Genomic DNA, 27,421 nt, shown 5'->3' with positions numbered 1-27,421 from the left:
TGATATTTTAATTATCATTACGCCACATTACTGCATCCATTAGGTAAAAGAGACTGGGGGGTGGTAACACTTCTTTGTGCAATAAAACGAAAGGTAAGGTGTCAAAAGATGAATGGATTTATGCAGGCTATATTTGTCAAAAACTGGTGGGAAAACACTTGTATTTATAACCCGTAGGCTGACTGTATAACGCTAGCGTTGGGCCAAAACATTAAACCTCCGAAATCATCATTTTTCGGGAGACCCCGAAAACGGCAGAATTGTTCAACCATTAACATTGCAAGCCATTGTCAACACTTTTAAGATTGGTAAAAAATAAATAAATAAATAAAAATCATGAAAATGCCACCGACATGTGGGGACTGACCAAAAGTATAGATAAATCAAAAAAATAATTAAAAAAGGGAAATTGTCCAAATTGTGACTTACGGTGTTTCAGTCCGGTGCTAGCGGTAAGATGTTTCACCTTTCAAGAGTGTTGAAATTGTTTGTATAAGGATATTGCATCATCATCATCATCTCTGAAATTAAATTGTTCATTTTTATTCAACTTGAGGAATAATTGGCCACACTATGTAAACATTCAAAGCGCAGGGTGGAAAACGTATGTCAACCCCTGGGCACTTGATTTGGGTCAGTTGGGAGTCAGGAGTCAATCAGCAGAGTCCAATGTGATTCGACTGAAGGTGTCGCCCTTAAAAAACAAAACAAAAAAACATTGCAAGTTTTTTTGTATTCTCAAGAAGCATTTCCTGATGTGGCACGACATTCGTTTAGATGATCATGCAAAGAGGCCTCTAACAACAACAACAAAAACAGTCCTCAATATACAAGGTTTGTTTTTTATACTGAATAGAATATTAATGTAATATTAATGAAGGAGTTTCCACCCAGTGACTTCTTGACAGAGGTTAGCCTTAGACAGAGGCTGTAATCTGAATGACTGTCATTTTGCATTCCAAAAGAATGATGCCATTCGTACTGCTGGGGGGAGAGCCTCAATCGGATTCGGAATCGAACTTGACCATAATGCATAACATGGCATTTCTTTGCCTTCAAATACTCTTTGGGTCATTGTCTTTCAGCACTGTCCAATTAATTGTGAAGCATTGGCTGAATATGAGCAGATTATTACCCGAAACGTGTAAGAATCCATTCTGCTAGTTTCGCCAGCAGTTACATAATAAATAAATAAAAGGGAACCATTTGAAATGGCAGCCATTCATTGCCTATTTTTTTGAGCATCGCTTGTCATCACACAAAATTGCAGTGCACTGATTTTTTTCTTGTACAAAGTTTTTATATGAATATGTTGTGACTTTGACGTGTTTCCTTTCCTAGTCGATTAATTCCCATCAGGATTCATGTCATTTCGTGTAGTGAAGCACAGGGTGTGCTCTTGTGCAGCAAATGAATTTGGATTTTGGAACCCTCCCTCAAACGGACATTTTCGTGCACGGTGCCTGGTGAAGTGAGTTTTTCCACACAACTTTTACGCCATCGTGTTGTGGACTTCACTTGAACCATCGATAATGGCTGATAAAACTAGGTAACGGCAACCTGCAAACACGCTAAACTTTCCTCTTCTTTTAGCCCAGCATTTGTTACTGTCCACAACTTTTATTGATACGCCACATTTATAGCTAACGTGCCAAAGTGCAGCGCATTACACAACAAACACGCATATTTTACCAAGCAGGGATTTTTTTTACTACTGTATTGAGCTAGCTTCTGTCATATTTACGTACTGTTTAATTTGATCATTGATTTAATCTCATTGATTCAATCTTTTAAAGTTTTGACGATACCAACGTTCATCTGGGTGTCAAGGTAGGATAACACACTTTTATATCGTTCATTATTGTTACTTTTTTTTTAATCCTCCCCTGCATGCATGTTCAACTCTGAAAGTGAAAATAATTCACCATTTCCTTGTTTTCTTTGCCGTATGCTGTATGACTCAATAATTGACTAATTATTCTAATGACATATCGACAAAACAAAATGACTCTTCTGTGTTTTTGCAGTCTACTCTTTACGTTTATTTAATCCTTATTTGGATTTCATATTGCATGGGGAGTACCCAAGTGACACTTAGCCGAATGTGATTAACATACTTGACCAGTAAAGCTGATTCTGATGTGATTTTGCAGCTTGGTGCTCTTAAACTTCTTGTTCTCACAGACTCAACATTCACTCAAGTAACTTAACATGTATGTCCTCTCATGTAGGATTATTATGGAAAAACGTTGCAGAAGACATCCGATCTAAAGAGTAATGTCTGTGTGGCTCCAGTGGGGCCCCTCCCGAAATTCATCCTCCAGGTTCTGAAGAAAGTCCATCCTGATGTAACTGACAGGTTGTTGCTGAATATGTTCACACGTTTCATTGGGAAAGCACAGTCAGTAATTTTACAGAATGGGGTTCCCTCCCCCTCAGATATTATGGTTGCGGTTTGGCGGTGCCAGAGTGTTTGGAGGGCTGCAGGATTCTGGACTTGGGTTGCGGGAGTGGCAGAGACTGCTACATGCTAAGTCAACTGGTGGGAGAGGCTGGCCATGTCACCGGCATTGACATGACTGAGGATCAGGTAAATTAATTAGGTTAACTCAAGTCAATTCAAGTAAAGACGCTCACAAAATAAGTTACGAATGTCCATTTTATGGCTGAAATTTCAGGATTAACCCAAAATGCACAATAACCTTTACAAGTTAATGTGACCTCTAAACCTTGGAATGCACATATGTAACTGTTTAAGGAGCGGAATGGCATAATACACAACAATTTTCTGGGTTCACTCAGAATCCAGTAGATATTTAAACCGTGCACGTCATCCTGCTGTTGTCATTTTGGCATCATAAGACTAAGAATGACACTTAACAATAGATCAGCTGTACCTCGCCATTGCAAGGCTTCAAACAGGATGTTCTCAGAGAAAAGGTGTCTGTCAGTGCCACAGAATGTCATCAGATGGTCATTGACCGTCTTTCCACTGTAAAAAAAAAAATAAAAAATCAAAACGTAATACTTGAACTCGGAAATTCCAAGTACATTTTACAAGACCATACCTGAGCCATGCCACTCTTGCTGTTCATTTTCCACTATACTGCATTGCTTGTGTATCCAAAATGAGACCAAAAACCGACATGGATTCCGCATGACACCTTCAATATACTAACACACAGCAAAAGCGGCATGGCTCAGGTAGTAGAGTGGCTGTCTCCCAACCCTTTTTGGTTCGTTCCTCAACCCTTGAGTAGCTTTAAAAACAACAACAACAAAAAAACAGGTAAAATGTACTCAAAACTCTTCTTGTAAAATTTATATAGAATTTGAGTGAAAACAACTTTACTAGTTTTTCCCCCCAAGTAAATTTTACTTATTTTTTTAAATACCATATATGGTCCTACAATAATAATTAGAGAAGATGTAACCACAGGTGCACCTAATTTAAGGTAACGAAAGAGACCAGTTAGTAAAATACTACATGGATGGGGATGATTTCTATTTGTAGAGACTCTGAGAACCACAAATAAATAGACCACAAGGAGCATAGTGCCCTAATAGGTTGATAGGGCACCCCCAAGCTCTTTTGAGTTTGATGCTGCCGCTGCTTCATCGGGGATATGGTGGTCTTGTCGTGATGTGCAGATGTTTTTGTGTTAAACTGATATTGTGTAATTTGTTTTATCACCCGGAAACCCCAATTACCATGATGAGGCATTTACAAGCTTCATGTTTTTGGTTTCTTCATGTATGTTATCTAGCTTGAAGTGGCCAGGAAACATGTGGACTTTCACATGAAGGAGTTTGGCTACAAGAAGCCCAATGTGACTTTTGTCCAAGGCTACATCGAGGACTTAACAAAGGCGGGTCTGGAAAAGAACTCTTTTGATATCATCATGTAAGATGCACTTCTTCTTGCCTCCAGCTCTCATTCTTTTAGTTTCACATTTTAAAGCTGTATATTTTATTTGTAGGAAGGTTTTGAAATAGTCCTTTTCATTATTCAGCTCCAACTGTGTGGTGAATCTTTCTCCAGACAAGAAGAAAGTCCTGACTGAAGCTTATAATGTGCTCAAAGTACGTACACTTGTTTTTAACTCCCTTATCTCATTGTCTGAACAAATTGAATTCGAAGTGCCAACAATGTCTTGCCCTTACTTACTAACCCAACTGATGGTTAGGATGGTGGTGAGTTTTTTTTCAGTGACATGTACAGCAATGGAAGACAAACAGAGGAAATTAAAAACAACAAAGTTCTTTGGGGTGTGTATGATTATTCTACTGCCGTGTATTTGCTGCAGACATATGCCCTTATGTGCTAATGCAATTTTTCCAATACAGGTGAGGGATTTGGTGGTGCACTCTGGTACAAAGATCTGCTAGTGTTGGCCGAAGAAGTTGGATTTAGTCCACCAAGGCTCGTCAAAGCCAACGTTATCACTGTTGACAACAAGGAAATGCAAGCCATCCTAGGTGTGATGCTTGTTTCTGTCTTTACAGTGTATTTGCCGTTTTGTTATTGTAATCTCTCAAGGTAGATTACGTACACTAACAACTTCATTCTCAATCAAGATAACGCAATACTGTTGATTTTGTTTTGCCTGTTGTGCATTACAGGTGACTTCAAGTTTGTCTCTGCCACGTACCGTCTGTTTAAAGTCCCCAAAGGCATTCCAAAGCCATGTCAAGTCATTTATAATGGAAATATTACCGAGGCAGACGACTCCTTCCACTTTGACTGTCAGTACGCTTTCAAGGTCTGTAGCTCCCCAGCATCAGACCAGCTCCAGTTGATTTTGAACTCAAGTTTCACAAATATTTGCATTTGACAGACTAATCAAGTGGCAGAGGTTGATGGCCAAGTCGCCGCCATCCTGACCCATTCCAGATATGCGCAGGCCTTCACTTTCCATCCACCAGGAGGCTCTTGTGGAGTCAAACCAAAGGTCAGTGATACTTCAAAAAAATGCAGCATGTGAAAATGCTTTTGTGTCGTTTCTTATGAGCACCAGAGGTCAGTATCATTTTAAAGTTATGGCCACGCCCAGAGAGGCCCTCTGTCTTAATTCACAGTCGAGGAAACATGCTGCACATTCTCTCACACTCTCTGAAAGCACACATATGCACTCATCCACAAGCACAAGGTCAAGCAGCTGTCTCAGAGTCATAACCAAACTGTGGAGTCATGCCGGGAACCTTGAACAGGAAGGAATGCTCTCTTCTCTAGCTCATGGAATGCCATCTTGTCAGCTCGAATGTTTTTTTTTTTTTAATGCATACACTTTATGACCCAATCACATACTAAGAACACTTTTCAAGTTACGTAATATAAATTTTGCATTTTGATTTCATGGATAGTACTTCAAAGTTTAATGTGCATAGTCTGGACCCTGATGCGAGACCAAGCTTGCATATTTACGGTAATCAACCATGTTTGTTATAAAGAAATAGAAATATAATGTCTCATATAAAAACAAAAAAAAGTGAAAACACTGCACCATTTGTAAATTGGCATAGACTACCATTTATACTTTTTAAAAAAAAAATTACATACAATATAGAAAGGAACAGCGATAGAATGTTTTCTTCCAAACTATGTATTTTTGCACACTACCTAGAATTGCCATGCCTGAAATGTGACCTAATCAAAACGTGTGATCTCCTGTTCCTTGTAAACTTCATTCAGGCAGGCTATGGGGATCCTTTTGAGCTGGCCGTGCAGCTGCAGAAACAGAGTGCAGGCTCAGCCACAGGGGGATGCTGCAGTACGCAGTCTGCAACCTGCTGCAAGTGATTGTGAGAATACAGAACTGCTGCAACGTTCAGAATCTCAGCAACATCATGTAATCACGTGGTAGTGTAACAGTTAAATGTGACAAATTGTTGTTTGCGTTTCTTTATGCGGGCTTACACAGTAGATCTCCAGTCTTAATAAAGTGCACTGTTGGGATGGAGGATTAAATACAGTAACCTGGAAATTGGTGAAAATCAATTAGGAATACAGGACACTTTAGAATATCCTATGTGTAGAATTTCCTAGGCGGGCCTATTCTTGGAATCCTGACTTGTTTAACTTATCCTAATGGAGTGCTCTAATGTTGAACTACACATTTTAAAACAATGTCTTTAGGATATTTGGTTTTGTTGCGCACTTTGTTGTAGTTGCACCTCTTGTTTTCAATTAGATTTTCAACAGTGTTTAAATTACATTTATCACTGTTACTGTAATATGAAAATAAATGTTTTTGATCCTACTTTGTGGACATCAAACAGCCTTTTATATATTTTCACTTCAGAGATGTTTTCTATTACCAAATTGTTTATCTTGAAAAAAAAATCAGGAAAACACTTTAAAAATGTATTATAATAACTACTTTTTTTTTTTTAAATCAATAAACTACATGATAGAATGATATTCTTGCTGAAGGTTCTGGAATGAATCGTTATTAATTACAATTCTTTTTTGACACCTTATGGCTTAATAACAAGTACAATGTTTTCATTTCCATTATATATCTGCTAAACTTGAATAAACATACTGAACGCACAAAAAGTCACGAGTGGGTCTTGACCATTTCTTCACATATGAGGTGCACTTGTTTTGGAATTTGATTCGTACTGTGGCAGCGGACGGCCCGCCCCAGGCCTGTAGCCTTCTTCTGATTGGCCCGCGACGCCGTCCATCTGGTGAAAATCAGACCAGGCACGAGTTAGCCAGTAACCCTGGGCTGGCGAGGGACCACAGTCGTACGCGTAGGGGCATAGAAGAGGTCCTGATGCGCGAGTCACGGCAACCCTCGGCGGAGATGAAGGCGGACTCCGACTGGTTCTGATTTTCCAAAGTCATTTTCATTCAGCAGGTTGCATGCCAACGGTTGTCATTATGGCAGTGCCGTTATCCCCAGCACCCACCGCTGCAAAAATGGCGTCAGTGAACCGGGTCCGCGCGTTGACGTTAATTTTCTTGACTGTCACTGGTTGTTTTGTCACCTCGACAAGTGGCAAGGAAGGGTCTGAGGAGACCGTCATCAGTGGGCTCCGTCTGGAGGACACGGACGACATTTCCTTCATGGATAAAGGCTACTTGCGGGTGAGTGAGCGCTCTCGGATTAAACTAAGAGTGTACGGTCAGAACATCAACAACGAGACCTGGTCCAAGATTGCCTTCACGGAGCACGAGAGGAGCCGGGCGGGGGTGAGCCTTGACAGCTCCTCGGGGGATAACCACAGCCAAGAGGACTTGTCCGGCTTCCACCCTTGCGGCATCAGGACTTCAGATATCATTATATTACCAAACATTGTTGTGAACCGAAAGACGTCTGGAATAGTAGAGATAGAGGTCAAACCTCTGCGAAAGACGGAGAGGAGCAAAGCATATTACCTTTGCATCGCCACCTCTGCACCTGCCGGGGCGGGAATGCACGACCCGTGGACGGAGAACACCTGGATCTACCACGACGGCGAAGACACCAGGGTTATCGTAGTGGAGGAGAAAAAGTTTTTGCTGCCTTTCTGGCTCCAGGTCATCTTCATTTCAATGCTGCTGTGTTTGTCCGGCATGTTCAGCGGCTTGAACCTGGGTCTCATGGCCCTGGACCCCATGGAGCTCCAGATCGTTCAGAATTGTGGCACGGAAAGGGAGAAAAACTATGCCAAAAAGATCGAGCCTGTCAGGAGCCAAGGGAATTATTTGCTTTGCTCGCTTCTGCTCGGTAATGTGTTGGTGAACACAACGCTGACCATCCTGCTGGACGACATCGCCGGTTCAGGCTTGATCGCTGTGGTCATGTCCACCATTGGAATAGTCATCTTTGGGGAAATCGTGCCCCAGGCCATATGCTCCCGACACGGCCTGGCGGTGGGTGCCAACACCATTTTCCTGACTAAGTTCTTCATGTTGCTCACCTTCCCCGCTTCCTACCCGGTGAGCAAGCTGCTCGACTACCTGCTCGGGCAGGAGATCGGAACCGTGTACAACCGGGAGAAACTTCTGGAGATGCTGCGCGTCACGGATCCTTACAATGACCTGGTCAAGGAGGAGCTCAACATCATCCAGGGTGCGCTGGAGTTGAGGACTAAGACGGTGGAAGTTGTGATGACGCCTCTTCGAGATTGCTTCATGATACCCGGGGACGCCACCCTTGACTTCAACACCATGTCCGAAATCATGAAGAGTGGATACACGCGCATTCCCGTCTTCGAGGGCGAGAGGTCCAACATCGTAGACGTTCTCTTCGTCAAGGACCTGGCCTTTGTTGACCCGGATGATTGCACGCCACTCAAAACCATCACAAAGTTTTATAGCCACCCGTTGCACTTTGTCTTCAATGACACCAAGCTGGATGCAATGCTGGAAGAGTTTAAGAAAGGTGAGTTTGTCTGACACTTTTGTTACCTTCTTGTCTTGTTCCGCTTCTTTCAACTTTCAACAAGCACACTACATGTTTGCACATAATCCCTCTTGACCCTTACATGTTGACCTTTCACCTCTCTTCCTCTTGAATGAGGCGGGAAGTGATCGTGAAAGGTCAAGTGTGTGTAAATCTGAAAGCTGCGGGGATGAAGAGGAGAGGTGGAAGGGAACACACTTTTTTTTCCCTTCTTTTTTTCGGCCTTACAAAGCATTATTCCTACATCCTTAATGAGGCGCACTTACTTCCTGTACAGGGGAAGTCTCCCTATCTTCCTCCATCACTTCCACTCAGTGTTAATGTTCACAAAATTTCTCTCCGTTTCAGCTCCTGCCCTCTATCCTTTCATCTCATTCTCATTCAGACATTTTAGCTATGCCCCTCTCCGCCCTCCCTCTCTCCCGCTCCGATTTGTGAATGCATGAGGACATGTGGGAATGGTGTAAGTGCAAGACTTAAGGTTATCAGGTGGGGGCATCTTGTTTGAGAACCTGCTTAAATCCCTCTCTCTTACTCGCCTCTGAGTGATGGTGGTGATAACTTCTTTTGTCCAGCCTTGGAATGCAGTCATGTGGATAATGAATAACAGCCTCTAACACCCTCAAGCCCCCCCCCCCCCACCCCCCCTCGCATGTTGTGTGTATGCGCATGATGTTTGAGAAAGATGTTTATTTACCTCACTCGCAGTTTACCTGAATTTTGCACATCAACCGCCAACTAATTGCATCCGGGTTATTACTGGCAGAGTGTGAGGATATTTGCCAGGTTTGAATGTATGTTTGACCACAATCATATAGTCACTTGCATAAACATTTACAAATAATGCTCAATTTCAATTGACAATATGTCATTTGTAGTGCATAATTATTTCTAATGATTTGGTGACTTAATTTGGCTACATGGCCATTAAGTCCCTCCAAACTTATCTTTGTAATATCACTTAAGGTGCATTTTGTGTTCGTTAGAATATTCACTTGTCTTTAAGGGGATTAATTGGGTTGGAAAACAGAGTAAATCATTGAGCTCCATTACCGGAATTTAGGTGTAGCTCTCCTTGCCAAATTAGCATTACGTAATACGGTACACTAGCAGGGGGTGTTTTCATCATTGCTGTTTATTTGCTGATGGAAGCATGAAACGTATCGAACGAAGCTTTTGAGCCGATCTGCACATGAAAAACATTTATAATTGTGTCAGTAGTTTATCCCCGGGTTCTGCTATGTTATCATTACAGTATATTATGGTTGTAGGAGCACCTTTTAAGAGATTGGGGCAGAATTTTATTATTTACATTTGACTTGTGTGGGTGTTTGTTTCACTAAACACCTGTATAGTTCAGAATGTGGCATAATATACTGTAGTTCTGGTTTGGATACTCTGTGTAGCAGCTGCAGCAGAACGTTATTTCGACTGGGGCAGCACCAGAGGGAATTTGCCTCCGGCCTCTTGCAGAGGTCATACGCAACTGTTGAAGGGAGGGCTACAGGGTCAAAGTTTCTCGTCAATCTGGCTCTGTTCACAGCACACGCTCAGTTCAAAGTGCCTTGTAATGTAAGTCTTTATTTGTGGACTCTCACTGTCGTCTGAAATTGGGCACAAAAGTGAAAAAGCTACAATGTGAGAGCACCAAACATTAGAATTGTAGAAAAAAACTTGGCTCTGGACAAGTGAACATTCGTTGGGGAAGCCTTAACGTATGTAATATTTAGTCAAATAATTAATTGTGACTGTATTAGATGGTCTTACAAATCTCCAAGTATTTTTTCCAATTTAGCCTTGACTGATGTTGAATCCTTCTGGGTTGGCATTATGGATAAATAAAAAAAGATCTATAATTGTAATAAAAATGTACATTTTGTGGTATTATCAAGAAAAGAGCTGTTTTCAGAGTACGAGCATAAAATACCAGCTTCCTGGCCACAACTCACAAGAGTCACATAAAAACTTTACAAATTTTGTATTTATAAAAACTGATTAGGCATACACTTGTGCAAGTATGAACAAAATATGACAAGGAACTTTGTGTCTTTCAGTAATCCCGTATCCCACTGATGGGCGAACGTTTGCGCCTTGCTGTCATGGTTCGTTCAAGGTTCGCAAATGTTCGTTCAATGGTCACCTAGTCCCAAATTTCCTTGCGACAAGTAAAAACATTAAAACTCTAGGTGAATGTTTAGTGAATGTTGCGAACTTGAACGAACCCTGATGAGAAATCAACATTCACTAGCAGCGCAAACGTTCGCAACTCAGTGGGATACGGGCTTTAAGCTTTATTTGCTCACTTACACGTAGTGTTCATTTTGTTAACAAAAACTATACAAAAATATTTTCATCAATATACTTTTTTTTTACCTGACTAAAACTAGACTACTTAGACTAGACTAAAACCCTCATTAATAAACAATAACCGTGACTAAATCAGCTCGTATTTTCGACTAATGAAAATGAGACGAAAATGTACTGAACTGGATTAAAATCTCTGCGACTGGTTGGCAACCAGTTCAGGGTGTACCCCGCCTACTGCCCGAAGCCAGCTGGGATAGGCTGCAGACCCCCCGACCCTTGTGAGGAAAAGCGGTTAAGAAAATGGATGGATGGATTAAAATCTATGGACATCTTAGTTCATGAACAAAGATGAGACTATTAGAATATTATGATTTTGTAAAATCTTGTCTCTGCTAATCTGTCACTGTGACAGCGACACTGTCATGTGATACACAGTGACATCCCCCTTTCAAATTTGCAGCTAGCTAGTGCAACGTGCAAACACATGCGACAGACAGGAGGTGGATTCACGGTAAAAAAAAAAAAAAGAAGCCAATTATAGTTATAACGTAGCATTAATCCAACGGCTATAACGTTCCAACAATATTAATCTGACCGCTAACCAATGCTTACTAGCGCATAGCATGGAGCCATAGTAGCCACTTGTTGATATCCTGTAATTGTGTGTCAAGTTGTTTTTCATCAAAAAGACGAGCAAAAATTTTATGTGAAATGGTTTTAGATCCAAAATGTTCAACATTATCTGCTGACAAACAATATACACGGGGTAAAAGGATTGTCCTGACTAAAATGTTGCCGTAGACGAATAAAATTATGTTTTCTTAAACTAAAATAAAGACTAAAATGCTAGATTTATAGTCGACTAAACATTTGACTAAATAAAAACGGGACTAAATTAAAATGGGATGAGGTTGACTAACTCTGATAAAAACTAACAAACGTGATTGAAACTGGACTAAAACTCAGACTAAATTTAAAGATGTCGGAAATTAACACATCCAAATGTACTCTGACGTGATGAGCAGAATTTGGACCCAGAAGCAGACATGACACAGAAGTCAAAAAGTAAGAGTCTTTATTTACAAAAATAAAAAAGTAACAACAAAGAGTAGGGCTGGACACGGCAGGGCACTGGGCCATCAGGATTATTGTCGCAGGCACTGGAGGGTTCTATTCACTCCAGGATGGCATGTCAACTTGAAGAAGTGTCCCCACTGCAGAACTTCTGAGCATACTGAATCTGGGACAAAGCCGATCCTTAGGGCCCGAGCCAAGATATGGTTGTGCCTACAGAACCGCCCGCTCGACATGCTACACAGGTCCCACTAGTCAATTGACTTTGTACATTCCAATCCACTACCCAAACTTCCCTCTGCCCTTGAGACGGTGGACATCCTGTGGTCAACCACGTCTTTAATAGTTTCTGACCGGGGTTCCCAGTTAACAACCCGGGTTTGGCAAGCCTTTTGCAAAGATCTCACAGTAGCCTGTCTTCAAGTTATCATCCCCAGACCAATGGGCGGTGGGAGGAGTCAGCCCTTAGGTATGTCTCGGTCCGCCATCCAGCCTGCTGGAGCCCACACCTTCCATGGGTCGAGTAATCCTGCAACTCCCTCACTTCCTTGTCCACTGGCATGTCTGTTTAGGATTGCTTATGTCGCTTATGGCTATCAACCGCCACTGTTCCCTTCCCAGGAGTAAGAGGTCGCGGTTCCCTCTGTCCATGCCATCCCCGTTGTTGCCGTGTCATTTGGAGGCTGCCCTGTTTCGCACAGCCCCCTGTCCAATGGCCAAGAGCCATCGGTCTCCTGCCCCGGACTATTGCTCAGGGCAAATGGTTTGTCTGCCCACCAATGACCTTCCCTCCCAGGCTGATTACCGTAAGCTTGCCCCCAGGTTCATGCGATTATTTGAAATTGAGAGGTTTATCGTCCATCTACAGTTCCCAGCTTCCCTCCAGCTCCACCCTTTTTTTTTCATATCTCTCCTGAAGCCGGTCTCCTCTAGCTCGCTCAGTTTGCCTTTCAAACGCCTTCCTCCACCCCTTATCATTGACGGTCAACCTTGCTTCCACCGTCCGGAAGATTTGGGATATACACTACATAGGGTTTTCAAAATTTTGTTGTCTGGGACGGTTATAGCCCGGAGGAACATTCCTGGGTCTCTAAGTCCCTCATCCTCGACCCTTCCCTCCTCCAGGACTTCTACCGGGACTACCCTCACAAGCTGGGTAGGGCACAAGGTGGTGCTCGTTGGGGGGTTGGGCATGGGGTACTGTTGTGACTGTGTTGGGTTCCTTGTCACACAGGGTTGGGCGTGACCCGGTGTCTTTCAATATTTAAAATCGAGTTGCTCAGTGACACTTGGGAACGCCTCGTCTTCTTCTATGCCCTGCTGCCTCCATTCTTGCTCTCTGTTGTTGATTTGTTTTTGTGTATAGAGACTTTTTTCTTTTCCACTTGAATGTCCCGTCTTCTTCCGGGTGCAAGTTCTGCTCCTCATATCACTTGTAATAGTTTTGAGTTTTATTGATGCACCAGGTATAGCATTCCTTTGTGTAAAAGGTCAGTTTAGAATTGAAAGGTTCATAGTGCAGTCCCCACTGTGTCTCAAAGCTCGGCTCAGGGGTTTCATTTCGAGTTAATAAATTGAGACCGACACCATTCTGGAAATTTCTGACCCTTTCACTAATTGCGCTTTCTTACTGTGACTGCCACAATTACTGGCATCCAGGGGTTACTCACTCAGCTAAAGGTTTGCTCTTTTAATGAGAGGGTCACTTTGGGACCAAACCAAGTAGCCTAGTAAGAAACAGGAATTTATCAGACACCCCCTCCTCTCAGTTGCCCCTCCATGACTTCCAGTATTTATGATATTCCTGGAAGTAAATATTAATCGCTCACGGGCATGCACAGGGACAAACCTATAAGTCAGGGGTGCTCAAGTTCGGTCCTCGAGAGCCCCTATCCAGCCTGTTTTCCATGTTTCCCCCCTAAAGCACAGCTGAATCTAATGATCAGCTAATCAGCAAGCTTTGCAGAAGCCTGATAACGATCCTGGTCATGAATCAGGTGTGTTAGTGGAGAGAAACATGGAAAACAGGCTGGATAGCGGCTCTCGAGGACCGAACTTGAGCACCCCTGCATAAGTGATGAAGGGCTGTTTGAAGAGTTTAGGTCAGGTTATGCACAGATTTTTGGCTCCACTGAGCTGCTGTGCTCCTGGGGAAGGCAGGACACCTGCCTGACTTGAAAGTATGGTAGGAGGGAGACTTTCCCCATAGGAATTGGGGGAATCTTTCCCCAGTTAATAGCAATCAACGGAAGATATAAATCAATGAGGATTTACGGTAAAAAAACCACCAAAAAGTTATGTAGTTGTTGCGATAACCTTCTCGGTCTTTTGGTTATGGTATGGTTGGGACACCCAAACCTCATTACATTATCATGGGATTGACGTCATGGCTAATAAAATGATTAAAAATTAGTTTCTGATTATCTGGTTCCATACTGGAGCTATGAGCGCTCTGATTACCTTCATGAGTCGGTGGGTTGATACTCACTGATTAGAATAAAACCCAACACTGAATGTTCTGTTCAATCATTATTGTGCCTGGATACATGCTGCAATGTTTGGGAGGAAGGCCTTCAGTGAAAATAGCCTACATGTGGCCCAGCACGTCTTGATCCAGATCCCTGATTGTTGCAATATAGGCCAATCTATGCTTAGTTCAGATCCAACAGCCTTCACAAACTCTTTGCTGCTTATTTTCGCCTGTTGATCATGTTGCAATAGTAACAGGAATACTGTGATTTGATAGAAATTGCGGGATTCCTTTTTGGTGTTTGTATGGCGAGCATCTTACTGGAAAATGAGTCAGAGTGTTTGCCCGATACCCTGTGGTACTTGTGTTGCAAGTGTTGGGATTGAATGACAACATTATTGGTAAAACTACTTAATCGTTGCTGATGTGAGACACCTCTTTGAACTGCAGGCAACCAATCAAGTAGAACCTCTAAGGTTGAACAGAATTTGTTCAAGGACTCTGGTTAGTAAGGAAATCATTTGAAAGAGAAACTTTTCAGTGTCAAAGAGTAGACCAGAGGTGGGCAATCTCGGTCCTCGAGGGCCGGAGTCCTGCAGGTTTTGTAGGTTTCTCACTTCCAACACAAGCTGATTCCAATCAACAGGATCGTTATCAGGCTTATGCAGAGCTTGCTGATGAGCTGATCATATATCAGCTGTGTTGGAGAAGGGCAACACACAAAACCTGCAGGACTGCGGCCCTCGATGCCCACCTCTGGAGTAGACCATCTTAATTAAGCAGAGGTGTGTTACAATTCTAGGTATAAATTTGTGGAATAATTTTGGAATTCACCTCAAAAGGTGTGAATCACTGGTTGTGTTTAAAAGGATGTATAAAAACAGAGTACAACAACAATATTTAAATCCGGTATAAGTCAGTACAAATGTAGAAGATGGTGCAATTAAAAATTAATGTGTAAGCCTTTGTGCTGATTTATATATCTGTACAAATTAGGGGTGGGAATCTTTGAATGTCTCACGATTCAATTCCGATTTTTGGGTCTGCGATTCGATTCAAAATCGATTTTCGGTTAGGAGCGATTTTTTTATTATTATTATTTGGGGCGATTTTTGATTCAAAATGATTTGATTGACAATGATTTTTGCTTCAATCTATAGATGTGCAAGGAATTGTAATAATTTACTCCAGTCTGACTCGCTAATACTAATTAGCATGCTACTCGTGGCACTTTTATCACTCAAAAGAACGGCTCCACGCTGAAAAAATTTAACTTTTATTGGAATAACTTGTTTGTGACTTTTTTCTTCTACTCTTTATTGTGGCTACAACTTAACAGTGTATTAGACCTTGTGGAACCACAGTGCCCCTCAGTGGCCAAACCGGGTACAACATGAACTGCACTCCAAATAAAGGCACACACAGACAAAGGCAAGTCAGTATAAAATAATTTAAATAAAATTGATTTTGAGACATTTAAAATGTATTCTGAATCGTACAAATGAGAATCGATTTTTTTGGCACACCCCTAGTAAAAATGTTTGCTTATCAACTAAATGTACAATACTGTTGGCATATATCTATGCACGTATAAGTGCAGCTGTTTATGTGTAAGTTTGTTTGTTTGTTTGTTTGTTTTCTTTTGTAAGGGGGTAGGACTTACTCCCTTTTGAACATGTAAGCTGTATGTATAGACATTGTTCAGTAATTTTTTTAAACATTAATGGCCTTACAAGTCGGTCACTGTTGAAATTAAAATAGCAAAACAGTTCATGATATAATTAAACCGCCTAATGTTACGCTCTGTGCAATATTGAATTATGTGTCATTGCAATATCCAACCACTTATTAATATTTCAGTTTCCTCTGTGAAAATCAAACCATTTACTGCAGCAGCTAAATACAGTATAGCGCTTGCAGCATTTCCCCCTTTTTATATCACTGCCTTTGATACCAAAACAAAGACTAATCTTTGTTTCTTGGCACTTCTTTCCCCCCACTTGCTGCCATGATTCATGATGAAGGGCCATTAATCAAAAGGCTCATAAATATGTATTTTTAGTGTAGAGGTAGAAGATAAGTAACAAAACTTGCGTACAGATTTCCCGGTGGAATGTGATTTATAAAAAGGACGTTTGCTTTCTGTCAGTCTGAATACATTTTAGCATAAGCTGAAATGACGTGTATAGATTTGTTATGTAACCCCCCCCCCCCCCAAAAAAAACAACAACAAACAAACAAAAAAACAAACAACAGAGACACAGTTAAATCAAGGATATTAACCGAATACTAAGACTATATTTAAGCTACGTAACGTGTTAAGTCACACATGCATGGACAAACCCTTGGTACAGAAAAACACATGTTGATGCAGTTAACACACACATGCACGTGCACACATACAGCAAACACTTCTGTCATAGCATTACAACAGAGTTACAGTACAATGTGTGAATTGAATTATTATGTTTTTGTTTATTGCTGAGTTTTACTTTTCAGTAAGTTCTAATTGAAAACTGCACTTTTCCAAATCTTTTTTTTTTTTCAGGAAAGCTCAGTATTGTTCATTCGATGTGACATCATCATTGCTCTCCTTTTTTATTTTATTTTTTTTATTAAAAAAAAAAATTTGATTTTTTTTATACATATATATATATATATATATTTGTATGTGTGTGTGTGTGTGTGTGTGTGTGTGCGTGCGTGCGAGCGTGTGTGTATTCATCAGTTCACCTAAAGCCTATTAAAAAAAATCCCATACTAATAATATAATAAAATAAGAAATTGCCAAATGCAGAAACATCAATTTCCAAATCCTTTTGATTGACATGTTGCGGCTTTATTATTATTTTTTAAACATGCTTAGTTTTCACTGTACCTACTGTAATTTGAATCATATCCGTATCTAGATATCTGGCTTGAATGTCAACATATGACATTTTGTCCATACCCACCTGTAATTATTAGTACATATTCTTTGTTGCTAATCACCTTTAAACACATGCTAATGTTAATTTATGAATACAAGTAAATTTGACATGATTCTACGTGTGTACTTAAAGAAAGAGCTAAGACAGCTTTTGGTACACTTGAACAAATTGTAGCATTGAGTAGATTTCTCTCTGATTATATGACAAATGTGTCCATCTTTTCAGTACATATTAGTTTGGACTCAAGACTCTCAAAGGCTACATGTCATTTACAGTTTCAGCTATTCCCACTTTCATAATTGTTATCAAATAACAAATAAGACGTTTTAGGTTCTAAGTAGACAACTCACAAAATAAACACAATAAACTATTGGGGGAAAACACACTGAATGGTATAGAGCTGAGTTTTCTGTTGTTTAAAAAAAAGAAAAAGAAAAGTTGTCAGTTTGAAATTGGGCGTTTTAGTGTCTGGTTTGACCTTTTGGGCTTTCTTGGCCAAGTTTGTTGTGTTAAAAGGCTGGCTTTTGAATTAGCCTACATTCTTCAGATTCTGGTTCAAAATGGAGTGGCCTTTTAAGACCCGATCAGTACAACAGGAGGAGTGTGAATCAAGGCGCAGAGCATTCCCAAAGCCACTCTGATCTGGCATTACGACTGCTCTTAACATGCATCAACCCTCTCCTGCAACTCATCCCATCTTCACAAAAAAACACTTGGACAATCAGCAGTTTGGATAATTAGCGTAGTCCTGTGCAAACCAGTTTCCCAGCAATTTTCATCCAATAAAATGTTATGTAATGCTGAAATTCATATGTATTACACGCAATTTGAACATGTCCCTTTGGACTTATTTTCCTTCTCCGATGAATAGATATGACAAAGGCACTATAGCCATGATCGGATGAAGAACTTCAAATAAAGTATATTTCGAAACCAATGTTTGTGAAACTGATTAGTGTCAACTTAACTAGGTTGTAGGACAATTAAAAACCAGGACACCAAAATAAATTCTAATACCTTTAAACAAATCTTGAATAAATAAATGTTTGATCATTTTCTGCATTTTGCCAAATTTGTAAGTGCAAACTCTCTGGTTCTTCGGAGCGATGCGCATACTTTCACGGCCACAAAGATGCCCAACCCCAAACATTTCTCAGGAACATTCTGGATATTTTGTCAGGAACATTTTGATTTTCTCAGCCAAAACAAACATACCACCAGAAAGACTAACAAAGAGTAACAAAATATTGATAGATGATTTTTTTAAAATATATATAGATTTTTTTTTCTTCCAGTTTTGATTCGTCTTGGCATTTCATTGCTAAACATACAATGACTTAGTGACTGTTTTGCTTACAGAATGACACATTACAATAAATATCAGGTTAAATGGTCATTTAGCATTTTCTGAGTTGATGAAAAAAATTTGTAAATTAAAATTAAGGTACTGTATTCTGTAAAACAAAAAATATATAATGCAGATACTGTAAGTATTAAATATGCTACACTTTTAATCTCAGCAGCCCCTCATGGCTGATGTACACGATAACATGTTAATTTATTTACGGTTTTCAGGCCTCTCTCGGCACTTACTAATTTGCTGATCATAGATAGTTACTCCCTCGTTATAACGATCATCGTTCCAGTGAGACTTGAGTGAAAATTGTACTGCAGCATCAATCAGTGTTTTGTGACTACATTTAGCGTATTAGCAACACTTGTCAGAAGTGTTGCTTTTATATGAGAGGCTGCTGTTAAGCCGTCCCCCCTCGCTCGGCAGCCAGCTGCTGCCACGGAGCTGTAAAGCTAGTTTTGTGAGCGGGGAAGATGCAATGACATCAACAAACATTATGCTCATTGGTTGGTAGAGGTCAAATCATATGTCAGCCAATCACAAGCTGGTGTTGATTACAGACTTACTTGCAAACTCCAAGTTAACTCATTCTCTGAAAGGCAGCTGCCAGCTACTGTTATATACCAACAGTAGCAAACCGCCCAAAATTAATCTATTCCTGTAATAAGGCTAATTGACCTTGCTATTCACTGAGGTATTTCCCCAAGATTGACATTACGAATGAACTTCATCATGAATGACACAGAAACTACAGCAGAAGCTAGCATGTAATCGCCCTTTGGCAAACCACGCCCCCAAACGACCTAGGTACGTCAAACTCATATCCGCTCAATTTTAATCCAATCCCTTGTAAAAATTGATCCACAAATCTTTTGTCAGCTCCAAAATGTGGACCTCCAGCAAGCAAAAGCATCTTTTAGCTCTGTTGTCAAATTCACTTAAGCGCGAGAAGTTATATTTACGTTTATATTTAGTTATATTTATTTTTTATTGTATATCATTACCATCGGCCATTCATCACCGAAATCGGTGAGTTCTTTACGACGCCTCGTAAAAATACACGGACTGAGAATTGAAAGACCAACTTTACTTAGCCTGATCGACGGACGTAAACCTTTTTCAGTCTGTGCTCAGTCTGTGTATTTTTACTCATCTTTGTGTTATACATAACTTGCTAAGTTGATCTTGATCATTGTTATTAATGTTAGCTGGGTAACTTGACTTACTAGTCGAGTTGGGCAATCTCGGTCCTTGAGGGCCGGAGTCCTGCAGGTTTTGGAGGTTACTCACTTCCAACACAAGCTGATTCCAATCAACAGGATCGTTATCAGGCTTATGCAGAGCTTGCTGATGAGCTGATGATATATCAGCTGTGTTGGAGAAAGGCAACGTGCAAAACCTGCAGGACTTCGGCCCTCGATGCCCACCTCTGTCCTAGTAGGGAGTTTACACTGGATCTCATATTGGGAGCTATGTGATGTTTCATCCATTTACACAAAGTGAACGTAGCATTGTAAGAGGCACTTTGAATTTATTTTGTTTTTATCTTTCATGTTCCATATATTACGTCATAGATATGCTGGATTTGACTCTAGTCACAGTACGTAGAGCTCCAATGTTAGTGTGAAAGCATAAAGCATTAATCAATGGACTTGGTGAATATAAAAACAGAAGGAAAGAACCAAACACTTCACCGTTGATGTTTTGACAAGATAGCCTGCGACAATTTCATGCTGCTGTCCCCTTAACGAACACCCGTACTGAGTTGCCTGCCTGAGAGCTTGCATCAACCATCACAATCTACTCAAAATCTACTGAATATATGTATTACGATACAAATTGATTTTATCATTCCCTTAGAAAGTCATGGGATTAAAACGACTTCCGTCAAGCCTTTTTTAATTGTTTCAGTAACATTTTCTATTTTGGCTGCAGAACGTATGACATGATGAATTGGCAGTTTCATTTTTGTTTTCATTGTTGTTTGTTTCATTGTTTCATTGAACCATGGTACATGCGGGTTAACGAAATGCATTTGTGGCATGTGTGTCGCTGATACATGCGTAGACTCCGAAAGAAGAAAAGTCTGTCCACACTCATCTAGGCTAAAATCCAGATGTCGGGGTGAGGCAGGGTGTGAGGCTAGTTGCAAACTAATTGTGGTTTAACAAAATACGAGAGTGTAAAACTAAGTCTTAAGATTTAAACAATTGCCGTGGGTTGGGCATTTTACAGTACTTGGAGCCCGAATATAGAATCCTTTTGAACTTTACAGTTAACTTAGTTCCCTCTGCTGCCATAAAAAAGTTTATATTGAAAATGACACAAGCTCTTATTTCATTTGCGGCCTTTTGCTTTCTAGCAGATGTGGCAAATTCTTGCAAATGGGTGTTTACACGCTTTGTGAAACAATCACTGCCACGAAGGCTGGCTTATGATGTACTGTATAACACAAATTAATATTACTTGCTTTCCAATATCCTGGACTGACTGTCAATGTTATAATGACTATACCATGATGTAAACAGTTTTACATGTCAAGAAAGTGGGTGTGGCTTGCCAGGCTAATTTGATCGGAACAAATCTATCTTAAATGTTTAGTGGGGTCGGGTAGGTGCTGTGTGGGGAGCTAATTAGAAATGTTTTCATGTTCAGGGCTATTTTTGCAGCCTTAACATTAATTAATGAACTGGTTGTGGTTAGGTTTAAATTGTCAGAATTATGACTATACCATGATGTAAACAGTTTTACATGTCAAGAAAGTGGGTGTGGCTTGCCAGGCTAATTTGATCGGAACAAATCTATCTTAAATGTTTAGTGGGGTCGGTAGGTGCTGTGTGGGGAGCTAATTAGAAATGTTTTCATGTTCAGGGCTATTTTTGCAGCCTTAACATTAATTAATGAACTGGTTGTGGTTAGGTTTAAATTGTCAGAATTCATTTATAAAGATTCTTCATCCACAGACTGCCACTTTGTTTCCCTGAATCTAGGGCTCGAAATTCAATTACGATTTCGATTATTACCTTCCACGATTACAAAATTGGCATAATCGTACAAAAACGATTATTAATACTAGGGCTGAAACGAGTCCTCGTCATTTCTGATTCGGATACCCGCTGAGATAGTCGTGGTCAAGCTAGCGGCAGTATGCATGACAGTTCACGGGGCTAACACTTGAGAGAAACACAATTTCAAAATCAACCTTACCTTACCAAGTAGTAAATGTAGATCATTGCATTGCAGCGCTTTTATTTTGAAGTTGTTTCCAGAAGTGTGCCGTCGCAGTAGAAGGGCTGCCGACGTGCTCATCTAGAGTTTGTGAAAACGGCAATATAGATGCCCCAAACTGTTGTGACAGACGTCAGTAAGACAACTTCGTCCTGAAGTCACGTTCAAGCTCCAGTTAAGAGCGCTAAGACATAATTATGCTGACATTGTATTGTACGGCGCCTGTTGCCAGCGTTTAGCGGCGACTGCTAGGCTAGTGTTAGATTACAAATTTTTTTTGTAATCTTTTGCGTGTTTAAATAAATCAGAGTTGAGATCTTGTGAAGAGGTTTCCTTGCAAGGTTTATTCAGAAAGTTTCTGATGACACAAATGAATTCACCCAAGCAGTGTTTCTGTCCAGCTACCAGCAGCAAGCTAGCCGCGCTAACTAGCGGCGAAAAAAATCCATCCAAATTCCCATCCCTTTATTATTAAAAACGTTATTTCAAACTGACTGACATACTGTAACGTACTGTACTGTACCTGCAGCACAATTGTAACCTCACAAGCCAGATTGCTAATTGTGATTCTCTCAAGGGAGTTTTAAACATTATCAGTGAATGTATTCTCCAGAGTTTGTGTACTCACAAATACCACGTGAATTTAGCACAATTGCTGTTGAAGCAGAATTCTTATACAATGATCAGGGGAAAATTTCTGTGACCTCCTGTTGAAATGAAATTCCGAGAGGTTCCCCCGAACCCCCAGCCAAACCACCCGCCATACCATCGACCACCTTACGACCACAGGTCCCTTTGGTCGCTTCAACAATTGAGGACCCTGAGATGTGGGCGAATTTCTGCCGGAGGTTGGAGTTGAAACTCCTTCTGACAGGGGACTGTGCCAGACATTCATTGCATACCCACACAACATGTTTGGGTCTGCCAGGTCGAACCGTCATCTTCCCACACAATCAAAGCCTTCAGTTTCTTTTTTTCTATGATTATAGCGTTTCCGGATTGCTTCTCGCTTTGATGTCAAAGCATCTAATGTTTTTTTCAATCTGTAGGTTGGATTGACATAGGAATCATGAAGTTGAGTTAAACTAGGAAATAAAACAGGTATGTAAGCTGCTTGGGCCATCGTTAACAGAAACAACTACATCCTCACAGTTAACTGTACCTGCTTGGCAGGGTGAGCAACGTTGCCAATTAATTTGCTAGTTAGTTTTGTTGCTTGTTAATATTTTATACGATAAAATAGAACTGTGAATCGTGCCAAATTGTTGTGATGGCGATCTCGGTGGGACCGCATTGTAGCCTGATAAATGCTAAATAAATACTTACTCAACATTTCAAGTCATAGAGAGTTAAATTGAACTTAATGGCCATGATAACTTACCAGATATAAAATAAGCAGGGCAAACGTGGGCATTGCTGATTATGTCCTCGGTCCAGGCTGCGCATTTGATAGCTTGCGGCCACAGGCTCCTCTGGTGTTTCTTGAAATGGCTTGTTTACTCTTGGAATTGAGAAAAATTCATTCCTTTCTACGACGATTCCCTGTACACAGAACAGCTAGGCATGTTGATATTATTTGAACGACTCATAACAAAGCCCCGCAAAAAAATAAAATAAATATATATATATATCTTCACAGCCACACTCACATGCGCGCTCTACCATTGATGACATGATGACAATGGGTCTATAGCTAATCTATAGCTACTTAGCTTTTTGTTTAACATCAAGGGCTCTATATTTGTAGGCAGTATAGCTGTGCCTGAGCGTAAAAACTGGCATATACTGATTTTTGTGTCGACACGAGCCTCAAATTATGAAAATAGACTATAAGTAGACTGAACGATCTAATTATTGATGCAGGCAGTGTAACACGATTCTGGTGAATGTAATCAAGGATTCTTAGCCTATGTGGTTGGATGTCATCATATAATTAAAGAAATCAATTCATTGAACGCATTATGATCATCCTCTTTATTATAGGTTTTTAAAAATGAATCCACTGGCTGCATCAAAGCTGTGGAGGGCAGAGAGAGGAGGGGGCAGGGCACACGGGGCCCTGTAGCATTGAGTAAAAGGCAGTCTTAAAGGGCCCACTTCACAGATCTATGAGCTCCCTGGCCAACTTTACATAATTCCGCTTGCGGAGGTCTGCTTACAGTTCCTTGAAGGAACTTCCTTCCAAACATACTTTGCACGGTTTGACCTCCTTAATAGATTCCAGCCAACAAGTTACTAGCTAGTTGTAGACTAATGAAGCTATTCAAGATGACCAGTTATTAAACAACAGTTATAATGCAGATTAGGTTCTCGCAAGCAAGCTATAATGAAGATAGTGACTAGCTAGCTAAATGTCAAAAAAAGCAAATTACTTACCAGCTAATTTTAGCAAAGATAACTAGTTACTAGCAAGATAGTTATAATACGGTGACTTAGTGACTAGCTAGCTAACTAGTTATATTAGTTACTAACAAGTTAGTTATTAGTTATTTCATGTTTTTTTTTGAAAGGTAAATAAATGTCAAACCTTTCACCTCTGGCAACGGCTCACTTTGTTCCTGGTTAGGAAGGGATGTGCTAATCCCTACTGGTTGGAATCTCATGCTACCTTGGAGGACTAATATACAGAAGTAACTGCACTGCTTTAATTAGTGTAAAACATTTGAAAGTTTTTCAAGGAAAATATCAGTAAAGTCACTCTGACACAATTCTCAATGTGAAATGTGCACAGTTGTCCTGCTAAGGGTAAACAATATAAAAGTTGATGGCTATTTTGTTGGATTCCTTGACCCCCAAAACTGAAAATAAAGATTTGGTCTTACCTTCTATGGAGTACAAAAGTAAAAAACGTGACAGTTGAGCATTCGCAGACCAGATGTAGACTGGCTATTCCGGTTGAACTGACACTCGTTCCGATTGGCAAAGGTAATATCCCACTCCTGAGAATCAGATTGAAAATCCATTCTGATTCAGCCTTTTCAATCCGATTGAAATGTTTACATGGAGCGTTTTTATTCCATTTGGCCATTCGGATTCCTTCTAATCGGAATACATGGCTTCATGTAAACCTGGCTTATAGACTGACGCCCCCCTTTAGGCAAGTACTTCCGCATTTTCGGCAAGTGCTTTATAACGCAAAGCGTTGAAAAAAAATACACATACTGAGCACTCTCTAAAGCAGGTTTATATCTGTCCGTGTCAGTACAGACGGTCCTTCTCGGTCCGTGTATTTTTATGAGGCTTAGCATCATAAAGCATTCATTGAAAATGTGGTAGCACTTGCCGAAAGGTGGGCATCCGTCAATTAAGGGCCGATGTTATAACGGTTTTGCCCAGCTCCGCTTATTCCCACTTGTTAGATATGAAATGAGAAGTGCTAGTTACGTAGAGGTTGCTGTTGAAGTCCAATCACTTTTAAGAGCCACTGCTATTTCTGATGACTTCAACCACTCCAAAACCGCAGTCTTCAACTCTATGTACAGTTTTGATACAGCAACTTCTGACATGTTTTTGTGTTGATATTGCATAACATGGTTCAAATGGTTAGAGGATCTTCTTAAAACCCTGATTTTCAATGACGCTGTATTGTTGATGGTCCATGCATATGAACACGGCCAGAGCCTTTGTTATGACTGTAAGAATGCTAATGCAATATCTTAACTAAGTTTGTGTCTATTTTTGAATATAAAGCCTGTTCAGGGTAAACCCTGAAAAGAGGCCGAAAACCTTCCAGTCTGTGCAGCAAACTCAGAGAAGCACAGTCGCTTGCTAGTTCAGCAAGTCCCATCCCCCTCCTTCCACATTCCCCCTCTCACCCTTCTCTCCATATTGTCCTCTTGCCTATTTCCCCCAGTGTTATAAATTACAAACGACACAAACCTCCAGGCCTAATGCCCTGCCATGGATGCGTTCCAAGCTGGACTTTTCGGAGAGCCAAGAGGCTGGCTTCATTGATAACACCGGGCACACTGTCCGTCTCTCCACTTGCTGGCAGGAGGAAAGCTTTCGACGGGCTCTCAACAAGCCCAAAAGACACCAGTGGTGTCTACTTTTTAAGTCTTAAATGAATTACAAGGATTCATTTCAGTAGCCGAATACAGTGATACCTTGACTTACAAGTTTAATTTGTTACATGGCCAAGCTCAATATTTTGTATTTGTGTGTTTGACTTTTTGTCCAGTTCACTCATCTGAAAGTGCAATGTGGACAGTGGCTCTCTTTGCCCACATGCAGCAGCATTACAGTACCTTACCTAATTGCTTTATTTATTTATTTTTGTCACTTCAAGAGTTGATGTATCCAACGTAGGGGAGAAACGAGTCCTCTAGTAATTTGAGCACCTCGATTTAAAAATAAAAATGCGTGGTCGGGAATACAGCCAAACTAGCTTTAGCGCTTACTCGACATGTTGGATAATTGAAGCCCAGTTTAAGTTTATATTGCCATCACAAATAGTTGCCACCAACATTAACACGTCATCCTGAACACATGTTCAATCGCTAAATAACGACATTTAAAAAAAAAGAACAATCAGTTTGATATGTAAAATATGGCACCTGTTTCTAGCTTAGCGTCTAGCTGCTAGCCACTAGCTAGGATGGCAGGTTTGCCCACTGATCTGAATATTTGACCGGCTAGCAGCTAGGCCAAGACTTTTGAAGTTGCGAGGCAGCCATATTGCTCCTCCCAAGAAACGTTTCTCGGCATACGATCCTATACATTTACAGTATCGAAATTGGAGAACATTTGAGACAGTACTAGTAGTATGAACAGCATGATTTATGATGTTTTCATTTTGTTAAACATAAAAAAGAGGCCTTCAAACATTTTACAACTTGCCTTTTGTACATGTATAAATGATATGCTTATTTGCTTAATGATGTTTACAGGAGGAAACCTATATATTTTTTAATTTAAAGAATTATACCTGTAATTCAACAAAAGATGCCTCTGCCAAATCTAATAATGCGGCCTAAGGAACTGAGCGATAATAGAAAAAGGGGGTCTTCAAAGCAGCACATAATCCGTCCACCTTTTTTTTATTTTTTATTATTATTAAAAAATAGTGATCACCCTGCCCGCCGGCCTTATACTAACTGCCTACGAGCTGTATATGTCTCATCTATACGTATACCGTTTAGTTTATATAGTAGTCTGCTTGCGAGATGGGAGGAGCAAGATGGCCGCCCTGTGACTTCAACGGCTTGCACGTTCAGATCAGTGGGTTTGTCGGACTTATTTTCAAAGGCAGTTTAATAGGCAAATATGTGTGGACTCTACACACGTTGATGCTGACAGCCTAACTAGGGATGTAACGATATCCAAACGTCATGGTACTATATTATCACGATATGAATTTCACAATATCATGATATTGTGGGGAGGTTGGCGATAATATAAAAATGCTGATGATACTGTGTAAAAACATATATTAACAATTTTGTTTAAAAAAAAAACAACCCTCATGATATTGGGATAAAAAGCATAATATTGTGTTTTTGTATATAATAACATCAGTGACAAAAAGCTAAATCTACGCCAGTAGTTACGCTGCTGTCCGCCATCTTGGATTACTGAGCGGTGCAAAGTATCATGGTCTATGTAGTTCACAATGCTGTCGGCAACGGAATTATTTCTATAGCACATTTCATACACAATGCAA

At 40.4% G+C, this 27,421-nt stretch overlaps 2 protein-coding genes across 9 annotated transcripts in view; both read left to right on the top strand.

The window, feature by feature from the left end:
* The first annotated feature begins 1,385 nt into the window (after positions 1–1,385).
* LOC144055616 (arsenite methyltransferase-like) lies at positions 1,386–6,563 on the top strand. The gene is made up of 11 exons (XM_077571758.1): positions 1,386–1,549; positions 1,797–1,830; positions 2,232–2,359; positions 2,440–2,590; positions 3,768–3,904; positions 4,014–4,083; positions 4,188–4,269; positions 4,348–4,479; positions 4,624–4,763; positions 4,839–4,952; positions 5,693–6,563. Exons 1-11 carry the CDS (start codon positions 1,533–1,535, stop codon positions 5,798–5,800), a joined length of 1,113 nt encoding a protein of 370 aa, XP_077427884.1. The 5' UTR covers positions 1,386–1,532; the 3' UTR covers positions 5,801–6,563.
* A 153-nt stretch (positions 6,564–6,716) lies between these two features.
* cnnm2b (cyclin and CBS domain divalent metal cation transport mediator 2b) overlaps positions 6,717–27,421 on the top strand; it is a 62,394-nt gene continuing 41,689 nt past the window's right edge. For 7 of the 8 annotated variants that reach the window (XR_013294912.1, XM_077571750.1, XM_077571749.1 and 4 more), the window contains exon 1: positions 6,717–8,375. Coding sequence is in view for 7 of the 8 variants with exons in the window: in XM_077571750.1 (XP_077427876.1) it covers positions 6,872–8,375 (1,504 nt within the window). In the remaining variant the exon portion in view is untranslated. Of the gene's footprint in view, positions 8,376–17,724; positions 18,049–27,421 lie in introns of those variants that run through there. The other variant, XM_077571753.1, reaches the window with a different exon arrangement.

This window comes from Vanacampus margaritifer, chromosome 7, assembly GCF_051991255.1.
Source record: "Vanacampus margaritifer isolate UIUO_Vmar chromosome 7, RoL_Vmar_1.0, whole genome shotgun sequence".
In the NCBI taxonomy this organism is placed as follows: domain Eukaryota; kingdom Metazoa; phylum Chordata; class Actinopteri; order Syngnathiformes; family Syngnathidae; genus Vanacampus; species Vanacampus margaritifer.
This window is presented reverse-complemented; position numbering and strand designations above follow the sequence as displayed.

Bases quoted from the DNA above. Each gene is read 5' to 3' on its own strand.
- LOC144055616 (XM_077571758.1), top strand. The intron at 4,270-4,347 runs GTGTGTATGATT...TTTCCAATACAG, and splicing joins AAACAACAAAGTTCTTTGGG to GTGAGGGATTTGGTGGTGCA. The intron at 4,953-5,692 runs GTCAGTGATACT...AACTTCATTCAG, and splicing joins CTTGTGGAGTCAAACCAAAG to GCAGGCTATGGGGATCCTTT.